The sequence below is a fragment of the Cheilinus undulatus genome, linkage group 15 (genome assembly GCF_018320785.1).
Source record: "Cheilinus undulatus linkage group 15, ASM1832078v1, whole genome shotgun sequence".
Taxonomy (NCBI): Eukaryota; Metazoa; Chordata; class Actinopteri; order Labriformes; family Labridae; genus Cheilinus; species Cheilinus undulatus.
Genome location: NC_054879.1, coordinates 48,297,479 through 48,310,127, shown reverse-complemented (window position 1 = coordinate 48,310,127; position 12,649 = coordinate 48,297,479). Strand labels below are relative to the sequence as shown.

At 43.4% G+C, this 12,649-nt stretch overlaps 1 protein-coding gene across 1 annotated transcript; it reads left to right on the top strand.

The window, feature by feature from the left end:
* Positions 1-3,358: 3,358 nt before the first annotated feature.
* Positions 3,359-8,954, top strand: LOC121522531 (tubulin alpha chain). Its single transcript, XM_041807051.1, has 4 exons — positions 3,359-3,500; positions 5,819-6,041; positions 7,494-7,642; positions 7,844-8,954. Exons 1-4 carry the CDS (start codon positions 3,498-3,500, stop codon positions 8,822-8,824), a joined length of 1,356 nt encoding a protein of 451 aa, XP_041662985.1. The 5' UTR covers positions 3,359-3,497; the 3' UTR covers positions 8,825-8,954.
* The last annotated feature ends 3,695 nt before the right edge of the window (positions 8,955-12,649 follow it).

The window sequence follows — 12,649 nt, the reverse complement described above, 5'->3', positions numbered from 1 at the left end:
TTTGGGGTCTCTGGTCTCTGGCACCTTTGTTTTGGGGGTCTCTGGTCTCTGGCACCTTTGTTTTGGGGGTCTCTGGTCTCTGGCACCTTTGTTTTGGGGTCTCTGGTCTCTGGCACCTTTGTTTTGGGGGTCTCTGGTCTCTGGCACCTTTGTTTTGGGGGTCTCTGGTCTCTGGCACCTTTGTTTTGGGGTCTCTGGTCTCTGGCTCCTTTGTTTTGGGGGTCTCTGGTCTCTGGCACCTTTGTTTTGGGGGTCTCTGGTCTCTGGCACCTTTGTTTTGGGGGTCTCTGGTCTCTGGCTCCTTTGTTTTGGGGGTCTCTGGTCTCTGGCACCTTTGTTTTGGGGGTCTCTGGTCTCTGGCTCCTTTGTGTTGGGGGTGGCGGGCTGAAAAGGTTGAGAATCCCTGATCTAGAGCAGCTCCCTGAGTGCCTAAAGAACTTGTTGAAGTAAAAGTACAACACTGTGACACAAAACACTTGAAAACCTAAACTTCAGGGTTGAATCTAGCAGAATGTGGTTCACCACGTGGGTAGGAAATGTTCTTTACCATTTCTTTTCTTCCTGCTGTATCAGACCGAGAGACTCAGACCAAACCCTCCCCTCTGTGCACCTCCCCCCCCTCTGTACTCTCACATGAGGAATGTAAGTTATGAAAGGGCTCCTATGTCAGTTTCTATATGCCATTCAGCTGTGAGTCTTTGTGAGAGCGGGAGAGAGGGAGAAAGAAGCCTCCAGCTCACTGGCTGGAGTTGTTTGTGTAGCTCATACTCAGACAGAGGCCTGCAGCAGCAATGAGATCCCAGTTCTGCAGAATTCCCTGCTCTGGGATCAGACTGTTGGAAAAAGGGGAGAAGCAGAAAACTTGCCTCGACATTTCTAAAAAGTTCTAGTTTTTAATGCCTTCATCTTTGTTGGGTTCATGTTTGTTCTTTTTGTATTTCCTGAACTGAAACCATGATTAGCAGCAGATTCTCTGGAACACTAGCTGCTCTATGTTCATTCACTGCAGCATAATAAAACCCTGTTTACCACATCGTTACTGTGTCATTATTCACGTGAGTGAAGACATTGTTACAACATGAACTTTGTATATGAGGTAATACTCACTGTCAACACCAGATGGCAGTATGAGAAAGCAAGAGCTGTAGGTGTGAGATGGCCAGGACTAAATATTTACCTTATACACTTAAAAGAAGAGGTGTAAGAGGTGCTACTGGCTTTGTCCAGTAGGTGGCGCTACAGAAAAACAATGACACTGGCATTTAAATTTGTAAAGGGGCAGACACTGATCATAAATGTGAAATTTAAAGGCAATCAGACGTTTCATATGAGAGCTATGCCAACTTCCTGTGAAAATATCGAAACCATCGCCATCGCCACTGAGTCATCCTTTAATGAAACATGGCTGTGCTGGAGACGATTGCTGAAGCCTGTCTTTCAAAATCAGAGCTCAACAGGTTCAGCAGAGTAAGAAGAGTGAAGATATGGCCATTTGTGTAACTTCCTGTTGCCATTAGGGGGCGCCATGATGAGATCTTTGAACAGTATGTGGGCGTGAGTATCATCCTGAGAACGCTGAAGAACATAGAATAATGTTATGACAGATCAAAGTCATTTGGCACCATTAAAAATGTCTTATTTTGAAAGGGAGATGAAGCTGGTGGACTTCCTGTTGGGATTTGAGCATGGGTCCAAGATCATTTCTCGTAGGACTGATGATGATCCACATGCCTACCTGAAATCAGAAGCCTAGTCGGCAGGTTTGGGGATTCTGAGTGATTAAAGCTGGTTTTGAAGTACAATTCAAAATTCAAAGGAGGAAACTTCCAACTGTCAGGAGGTGGCGCTGTGACAACACCCTGATACTAATGCATGAATGTATTCAGGATCAGTGTGGGATTAGGTTTGATGATGATTGATTTCAGCACTGCAGGGTTTTGAATAAATATTTAACCCAGAACACGTCAAAAAGCAGAAAAACTGTTTCCCATGGTTTGCCCCATGGCCCCAACGCTATAATGGAAATGCAAGCTTGTGATCAATTTGGTCTCCAACTCATCCTTGAGCAAAAAAAAAAAAAAAAAAAAAAAAAAAAGGAAAAACCTGGAGTTAGTTGGAATAATTCTCTAAGGGGAGTACGACAAAATGTGAAACCTGAGAATCAGTGAAAAAACAAAACTGGTTTAGAGAGTGTTTCCTGTACATTTGGAGGATGGCCCCAAGAGAACGACGGAGTATTAGGGCCACACAGAGAGAGAAAAATAAGAATAACATTGTTTTTGATATTATGAGAATAAAGTCGTAATAATACAAGAAAAAAGTCGTAATATAACGAGAATAGAATATTACAGGAAAGACAGTCTGCCACGGCGCTGCGGCTCTACCACAGAGTATTGTCCTGATCTGATAATAATTTGATGCTGATGTGCCAAAAGATGAAGTATTTCCTTATTTGTGAAACTGATATTAAAGTTTAGCTTCACAAGATGCTCAGCATTGTTCATTTTAACGGGGGCGGCGCCGCAGCAGACTTTCTTTCTTGTAATATTTTATTCTCGTAATATTGACTTTATTCTCGTAATGTCAGGAAAAAATTTAATTTGTTTATTTTTTTTCTCTTCGTGGGGCCCTAATGCTCCGTCGTACGATATAAACTTGTCTTAAAAGGGTAGAATACGTGACCTTTAAAACAGAATATCTTTTTCTCTCGTGTTTTTCATCAATGAGGATGCAGCATATTCACATCAAACATGGCAGCTCCAGGAATACGTGGCTCAAATATCTCAGTCGCCCCCTTGTGGCTGGCTCTAGTATAGGGATTTAACTGTGAGATCACTGGTAAAGGGTTAGCCTTAGGGTACATTTCAAAGAAAATTCAATGGTTATACAAAACCATTTATTTGATCTAGTTTATTTAACACACCAGACCTCACAGTGTCTGCATAGATGTAGGCTGGCACTTGTACAAGTGTATCTGATGACCCCTGACCCCTGACCTACAGTTTCAATATTGTCCCCACTGAGGTTGGTGTTCAGGCCCCGATTATTCAGCGCTGGAGTCTTCGGTAATGCTGTTAAGTGTGGTGAAGTCTGCTGTCCTGACCGCCTCCTGCAGCTCCCTGATAAAACAGGTTTGTGTGTAAATAAACGGCATCATGGTTGGTGAATGAAAGGTCAGAAACACAGGGAAGACCTGGAGGAGGGGTCTGAAGAAAATGGGTCGTTTTAGCAGGGAGCTAGTAGTCTCTGACTGAGGGACGAGGCAGAATCAACATATGGGTGGATTATATGACACAGCATAGGGACTTCCCTTCTCTCTCTCTCTCTCTGTTTAAACTGCTCCTCTCTCTCCCGCCAATGAGCTCTGCAGCTGCCTGCTGTGGTTTCCTGCCTGCCCCCTCCACATCCTTGCCTATATAAACCCTGACTCTCCCTCTCCTCCGCACTTCTGCCTTGTATCTGAATCCTCAACGTCAGTCGAAGGACAAGCAGACAAAATGGTGAGTAGCTGCTCTGCTGATGACGTAGTCTGGAAATTTTCTCTTCTGTTTCTAGTGACCAGCATGACTCAGTTTAAACAGACAGGCCTGTTTAATGCTCACAAGGCCTCTGCTGTGCTTATGAAGGTTACAGAGACAAGAAGAAGACTAATCCTGTTATCTATCAACAGTTTTAAGGGTTTTAGAGAAATGGAACTTTTTAAGTCCTGTCTGCTGTGGATTCAGGGTGGAGACATGACCTTATAAGTCATTCTCCCTCTCTTGGACAATCTAGGTCAGATGACACACTTTATGAGTTTGGCTGCTTTATAACTTTATGCTTGTCTGATAAACTGCACCATGCCATAAAAGAGCAGAGGTCTGTTTCTTATCTGTGCTAGTAAGGCTTCAGAGTGAAGAAAGAGTGATCGGAGAAATCGTGGCAGTGGGGGATGGACAGAAGGAAAAGAAAAAAGAGGAGTGGTCTGGTCTAGGCCATATGAGTTAGTTGGCAGCCATTTTGCAGCTGTTAGGAGTTTTTAGTTTGAGAGAAAAGAGAGAGAGGTCCCTGACTGTTACGCAGCACTATGCAGCTGGACAGGATGGGGGAGGAGAGAGACGGAAAGGGGGAGGAGATGAGGAAAGGGAGGAGATACAGGATGGAGCACGGAGGGGAGGCCTTCCCATAAACTATGACCGCTTCTATGTTAATCTGTTGGTATTTCCGGCTCTCCTCTGCAGGATTTTACCCTGAAAACCCAGCATGCATACTTTAGACTTTCATAGCTGACATTTAAATGTTGGCTCTCTCATATGAATGCACTCAGAGCTGCAGAAGGCTCCACCTTTCTGCATTGGCACAGTTTTCAGCACTGATGTTTCTTTGCCAAGTGAGCCGATTCCCCTCCCAGCTTTGTGCCAGTCATCCCAGAGACTGTTAGCAGACAGGAAGTTCCAAGAAAAGGAAGTGAATGTGAGATTATAAATGAAAAACAAAAATATCAACTACATCCTTTGTGTTTTAATAGAAAAAAACAGCATTTTACATTTTAAACAGACTTTTATTAACCCTCAGGGATCACTTTAATTTACTACCCTTTAAAGCCTTTAAGGACAAAAACGTCCACTTCCAAAAAACTGCTATAAAAACCAAACAGATTCATATTTTTTCTGCTTTTTTTCTGCACAAATCTCTTAAACAACTTCAGCTGTGCTCAAAACTACCAAACATTCAATCATTTAGATAATTTTAACCATTTAAATGCCAGTTTGATTACTTAAAGATCAAAAAATGAGGTCTGAATGGGAGTCAATGGGACGTTTTTGTCCTTAAAGACTCGAAAGGGTAGTCGATTTTAAACCAGATGCTACACAGAAACTAATAATGCATCCAAGTCAATATTTTGGCTGATGTTTGACATACCCAGGACTGATATAGAAAAACACCCCCACCCCCCCAACATTAGTTATCTGGAAAACAATTACTGTTTTGTGTGGTTTTTTTAGAAAAAATATGACTATCCCATAATCAAAATGGCATTTAAAGGGTTAAAATCCTTGAAATTATTTAAAAAATGATGATTTTGATAAGAACTGAAGTTGATCAAAAGATTTGACCAAAAAAGCAGCAAAAATATGAATGTATGATATTTTTGTTGACGTTTTTGGAAGTGGACGTTTTTGTCCTTAATGACTGGAAAGGGTAGTAAATTTTAAATCAGACGCTACACAAAAACTAGAAATGCATCAAAGTTAATATTTTGGCTAATCATGGACATGTCCAAGCTGGATTTAGAAATTACGCCCCAGACATCCAACATTTGGTTAAAGGAAGATTTCACATTTTTTCACTTTTTTTCATAAAAAACAACACTGACTTTAAGTATACAAGCTGGGATTTAAAGGGTTAAAATCCTCAAAATGATTGAATGTTTGGTAGTTTTGAGCACAGCTGAAAATGTTTAAGAGATTTATGCAAAAAAGCAGAAAAAATATTAATCTGTTAAGTTTTATAGCAGTTTTTGGGAGTGGACATTTTTGTCTTTAATGGCTTTAAAGGGTAGTAAAATAGTTTCACAGTCTTTCGTTTCGAAAATTCGACTAAAAAGAAACTTTGTTGCATAAAACTGGACCATGTGCACTAACACAGCCAGAATGGTGAGCAGAGAAAGAGGAAAGATTAGCCTAAATGGACAAAAATGTCCCCAGTGATGGCTGAGGGTTGATGTACAGTAAAGAGAACCAACACTGATCCCACTAATTCATCAGCAGTTTGTGTTGATCTGACAGAAAACCTTTAACTAGTCCCCTCCATAACCCACATCTCTCCTGTCATACAGCGTGAGTGTATTTCTATGCATGTCGGCCAAGCCGGAGCCCAGATGGGCAATGCCTGCTGGGAGCTGTACTGTCTGGAACATGGGATCCAGCCGGACGGACAGATGCCCAGTGACAAGACAATCGGAGGAGGAGACGACTCCTTCAACACCTTCTTCAGCGAGACCGGGGCAGGAAAGCACGTTCCCAGAGCCATCTTTGTCGACCTGGAGCCCACCGTCATCGGTCAGTGATGGCTGCACACTGTGCACAACAGCAGACACACAAACAAAGGGGCAGGGACCGCTGACACCAGTGGGCTAGCAGGAAGAAGCCTGCCATAGAGAAGCAAGGGTTCTCCTCTACGTAAGGGGAGGTAGATGGTGGTGCATTCTGTTGGAGCCAAACAAACCTAAGACTTACAGCAAAAACATGCAATGTATAAAAATTAGTGCTGTCAAACGATTACAGTTTTAATCAGATTAATCACAGGGTTGCTGTGGATTAATTTCGATTAATCATGATTAAATATCATTCATTTTTAATCCTGCAGCCAGCCTCTAGTGGACACTCGTTGTACTGCATTTTTTTGCACTTCCACATTAGCTTCATTTTCAGGACCGGAGGTTGCTGCATGGTTAACACCAAGCTAACAAACTAGGCTGCAAGTCCTGGTCCACATGTGAGAAATTACTAAATTTCTAGGAAGTAGCCAAAAAATGGGTGGAAAGATACTAAAAAATGAGTCACAGGTGGCAAAAAATGGCCCAAAAGTGGCAAAGAAATGAGTGAAAAGGGACTAAAATGGGCAAAAAATAGGAAACAAGTGGTATTTAATGGCAATGGGATGCTTTAATGGAAAAAAATGGTGATAAAAGTGGCTAAAAGAAGTGGCAAAAAGGTTCAACTAGAATGGCCGTCTGAGGCGGCAGACCCGCGTCTAAGCAGCGCCACCGAGGAACTCACACTCCCATTGATTACTGTGGTGTTCAAGGCTTTGAAGTCCGAGAAAAACCAAACAGTTGCACAGATCATCACCAAAATCTAATCGATTCTTCCCTGTCACTATCCCAATATTCCCTGAAAGTTTGGTGAAGATCCGACTTTCCATTGTCGAGTTATCCTGTACACATACAAACAAACAAACAAAGATACGGAACCCTTTACATAACCCCGCCGATTTCATCGGTGTGGGTAAGAAATAGGGAACTATGGTATTGGATGGCAAAAGGGCTCTTAAAGGGGCAGAAGGGGTAGAAAATTCTGTAAAAAGGGCAAAAGTGGGGTAAAAGTGGCAGAAAGAGGAGGCAAACATTGGAGAAAAAGTGAAAAAAGTAGTATTTAATGACAAAAGGTAGCTTAAATGGGCAAAAAGGGGCAAAAAAGTGTAAAAAGGGGCAAAAAAGCTTCCTTTTTTAAGGTTTTCTGGGGGAATAAAATTTAAAATCAAGATATAAAAGAGAGCCACATGTTGAGTATCACTGCTTTAGGCAAAGATCAATATGCAATTTTAAACTGTCCTCCCATATTTTGGTTTAAAAACACACAACACTGAACTCCCCAGCCCTTAAACATGCTAACAATTACCCAGGCTAGCACACATGAGCAGGCTGACAATGCTGCACTTCATACGGGTTTTTGGACGTTAAAAATATCTGTGGGAAATTCACTCTCCTCTTTTTGGTTGTTCTCCAATAGATGAGGTGCGTACAGGAACCTACCGGCAGCTGTTCCACCCTGAACAGCTGATCACAGGAAAAGAAGACGCTGCCAACAACTACGCCCGAGGACACTACACCATCGGCAAGGAGATCATCGATCTGGTTCTAGACAGGACTCGTAAACTGGTGAGCATTTTGAGAACGTATTGACTGTAGTTGTGGTTTTGCAGGCTCGTCTTGTTGCTGGACAGTACTTCTCTTCAGATAGATCACGCTGGTCCGACTTGTTTTCAGTGAAGTAAAGGAAAAATAGTCCAGTGTAATTTTACCACTGAGTGTGCACAGTAGAAACTGGGTTTTGAATAATGAAAGCATTTTCCCTTCCAGGCTGACCAGTGCACCGGCCTGCAAGGATTCCTCATCTTCCACTCCTTTGGAGGAGGCACCGGCTCTGGTTTCACCTCCCTGTTGATGGAGAGACTCTCTGTCGATTATGGAAAGAAGTCCAAGCTTGAGTTCGCCGTCTACCCGGCCCCCCAGGTCTCCACAGCAGTAGTGGAGCCTTACAACTCCATCCTGACCACCCACACCACCCTGGAGCACTCCGACTGTGCCTTCATGGTGGACAACGAGGCCATCTACGACATCTGCCGCAGGAACCTGGACATTGAGAGGCCCACTTACACCAACCTGAACAGGCTCATCGGCCAGATTGTGTCTTCAATCACGGCCTCCCTTCGCTTCGATGGAGCCCTGAATGTGGACCTGACAGAGTTCCAGACCAACTTGGTGCCGTACCCTCGTATCCACTTCCCTCTGGCCACCTACGCCCCGGTCATCTCTGCAGAGAAAGCCTACCACGAGCAGCTCTCTGTTGCTGACATCACCAACGCCTGCTTCGAGCCGGCCAATCAGATGGTGAAGTGTGACCCTCGTCACGGTAAATACATGGCCTGCTGTCTGCTGTATCGTGGAGATGTGGTGCCAAAAGACGTCAACTCTGCCATCGCCGCCATCAAGACCAAGCGCACCATCCAGTTTGTGGACTGGTGCCCCACAGGCTTCAAGGTGGGCATCAACTATCAGCCTCCAACAGTGGTTCCTGGAGGAGACCTGGCCAAGGTGCAGAGGGCCGTGTGCATGCTGAGCAACACCACGGCCATCGCTGAGGCCTGGGCCCGTCTGGACCACAAGTTTGACCTCATGTATGCCAAGAGAGCCTTTGTCCACTGGTATGTTGGAGAGGGGATGGAGGAAGGAGAGTTCTCAGAGGCCAGGGAAGACATGGCCGCCCTGGAGAAGGATTACGAAGAGGTCGGCACTGACAGCTTGGGAGATGACGATGCAGAAGAGGGAGAGGAGTACTGAAGAGCCAAAAATAATCTGGGCTTTGCCATCACACATTCCAAATTATCATGAAAGTCATAGTACATTCCTAGCAACACTCTGATAATGTGGTGGTAAAATTACAGTGTTATGAATAAAAAATTATCAAGAACCTTTTGAATGAACTTGTGATCATTTTCAGCCTAGCATAGCTTGGAAATATCCTGACCAGCTTAAATAATATTCTAATACCCTGTAAAAAAAAGACATGGAGGCCTTTATGCTGTGTCATCTGTGATGATCAAAGGCTTTTAAACTTTGCATTTAACCTTCATAAGGAACTGGTTTCTTATAACGTGAACTGTGGAATGAATTCTAAGGTGCATACGAACCTATAGCCTCATTCATGTACTTTCATAAAAGCCAACATAAAGACTGATTGTACGCTGAACAAAGGTTTTCAGCAGTTTTCCAAAGAATCTTTTTAACAGTGCTTCCATTTCATAAACAAAGGACATTTTAGTCCACCCTCCCTTTGCCAGTTTCCTGTCATTTCATCATTATTGATCAGTCACAAGATTACAGTGGACTTGGCTAGACTTTACATGCAGTTGCATCATTTAACCACTAGATGGCAGCATTGTCGGTGGCTTATCATGGGGGTTTTGTGCATGGTGATAAAGTCCATGCAAGCTTTATCATAAATGCACAGACTAAGAACACAGAGGGCCTGGAGTACAAATAATCAACTGAAAGCTGAATTCCCTGAAACACTGGTCCACCGAGATAAACACTGCAGTCACTCAACACGGAGTTCACAGAGTCACAAGTGTTCTATACAGACATGACTGCAACATCCAGGTCATCTGTAGGAGCCAGAGACCGGGATGTCAACCTTTTCAGCCCCTGACCCCCAAAATAAAGGAGCCAGAGACCGGGGACCCCCAAAATAAAGGAGCCAGAGACCGGGGACCCCCAAAATAAAGGAGCCAGAGACCGGGGACCCCCAAAATAAAGGAGCCAGAGACCGGGGACCCCCAAAATAAAGGAGCCAGAGACCAGAGACCCCAAAATAAAGGAGCCAGAGATGGGGGACCCCCAAAATAAAGGAGCCAGAGACGGGGGACCCCCAAAATAAAGGTGCCAGAGACCGGGGACCCCCAAAATAAAGGAGCCAGAGACCGGGGACCCCCAAAATAAAGGAGCCAGAGACCAGAGACCCCAAAATAAAGGAGCCAGAGATGGGGGACCCCCAAAATAAAGGAGCCAGAGACCAGAGACCCCAAAATAAAGGAGCCAGAGACGGGGGACCCCCAAAATAAAGGAGCCAGAGACCGGGGACCCCCAAAATAAAGGTGCCAGAGACCGGGGACCCCCAAAATAAAGGAGCCAGAGACCGGGGACCCCCAAAATAAAGGAGCCAGAGACGGGGGACCCCCAAAATAAAGGAGCCAGAGACCGGGGACCCCCAAAATAAAGGTGCCAGAGACCGGGGACCCCCAAAATAAAGGAGCCAGAGACCGGGGACCCCCAAAATAAAGGTGCCAGAGACCAGGGACCCCTAAAATAAAGGTGCCAGAGACCGGGGACCCCCAAAATAAAGGAGCCAGAGACCAGAGACCCCAAAATGAAGGAGCCAGAGACCGGGGACCCCCAAAATAAAGGAGCCAGAGACCAGGGACCCCCAAAATAAAGGAGCCAGAGACCGGGGACCCCCAAAATAAAGGTGCCAGAGACCAGGGACCCCCAAAATAAAGGAGCCAGAGACCAGGGACCCCCAAAATAAAGGAGCCAGAGACCAGGAACCCCCAAAATAAAGGTGCCAGAGACCGGGGACCCCCAAAATAAAGGAGCCAGAGACCAGAGACCCCAAAATGAAGGAGCCAGAGACCGGGGACCCCCAAAATAAAGGAGCCAGAGACCAGAGACCCCAAAATGAAGGAGCCAGAGACCGGGGACCCCCAAAATAAAGGAGCCAGAGACCAGAGACCCCAAAATGAAGGAGCCAGAGACCGGGGACCCCCAAAATAAAGGAGCCAGAGACCAGAGACCCCCAAAATAAAGGTGCCAGAGACCAGGAACCCCCAAAATAAAGGTGCCAGAGACCAGGGACCCCCAAAATAAAGGTGCCAGAGACCAGGGACCCCCAAAATAAAGGAGCCAGAGACCAGGGACCCCCAAAATAAAGGTGCCAGAGACCAGGAACCCCCAAAATAAAGGTGCCAGAGACCAGGGACCCCCAAAATAAAGGTGCCAGAGACCAGGAACCCCCCCTGTAGCTGAAGGTGGATGAACACAGCCAGGAACATTCTAGAACAGTCATGTGGAGACAAGGCCGTCCATGAGGGGGATAAAGAGGAGAGCTTTCTAAAGCCCATCCGAACTACAGGCCCATTTAGGTCAGCAAAATCATGGTCAATTTTAAAGTTAAGCTGTGATATATATATATTTTATATTTAACCTGAAAAAAAAAAAAACATTCTTATTAAAAAAGAAAAAAAAATCTTCTTTTTGATCATTTGTTTAGTAAAAAGCCTTCTTAAAAATGTAAATCCCTTTTGTTGAAAAAGAATGAAAATGGGTTAAAATTTCTTAAATGGGTTAATAATGGCAAAGAATATGGTGGAAAAGGCAGTGAAATTGTATTTTAGCAGCAAAAATGGGTTAGAAGTGGCAAAAATTGGATAAAAATGGAAAAAATAAAAGAAAAAAGGGGTTAAAATAGGTTACAGTGCTGTAGATAGTGGTAATATGGAGTTAAAAGTGACTGGGAGGCTTTAATTTGGCAAAAATGGGTGGAAATTTGGTGAAATGGAATGAAAAATTGATATAAACTGGCAAAAAAATGTTAACTGAGAAAGAAAATAGGCAGATATTGGCAGAAATTGGTTAAACTGGCAAAAATAGGAATTTCAGATAATGAAATGCGGTTGAAATAGGAACAATTGGGCATAAAATTGGTTCACAGTGGCAATAATAGAGTCAACATTAGGGTTAAGTGGCAAGAATCGGTTTAGAATTGGAAAAACAACATGGAAAAGAGCGGTGGAAAAGGTTAAAAAAGGGCAAAAATGGTGTTTAATCTTGGTGGGAAAAAATAAGGACAATGGGTTAAAATTTGGCAAAATTAGTGTAAAGTGGAAACAGTGTCATTTAAAAAATATTCTTAATTCTTTTAGGTCATTTGGAGACCCCCTCTAAGTGTCTCGTGACCCCAAATGGGGTCCCGACCCCAACGTTGAGAACCACTGCCCTAGAGTAGCCTACTGGAGGAATTATTAACCACATGTACTATTATGTAACAGCACTTAATATTAATAGCTTGAATAGCACGAAGACTAAAAGAGAGATATTCTTTGGGAAGCATCCGGGTCAACAGGTCAGGATAGTTATAATAGAAACAGGGAGGAGTGGTCTACTAAAACGTTTAATATCAGAGGGAAGAGGTCAGCTATCCCAGTATTAGATACAGTCAGGTATGAATGTTTTATAAACTAATAAATCAAATAGATAAATGTAGAGGCTCACAATCTGAGGAAAGTAAATGTATTAGTTCAAAAAGGTCAAAACATGAAATTAAAACTGAAAAATAATGTTTTTTTAACGGCAAATATATTAGAAAGAAAGTCAAAATCATGAGTTTAAAAGGTCAAAATATGAAATCAAATTGTAATCATGAAATTAAAAGTCAAAACATGATTCAAAATTTTAAATTGCGAGCCTAAAAGGTCAAACTATGGGATTATGAAGTCAAACTTTGGAGTTGAAAATATGAGATAAAATATAAAATAACTGGTTTAAAAGGTCAAAATATCACTCAAAAATTTTTAATTATGAATCTTAAAGCTCCAAATATTCTATGAGAAG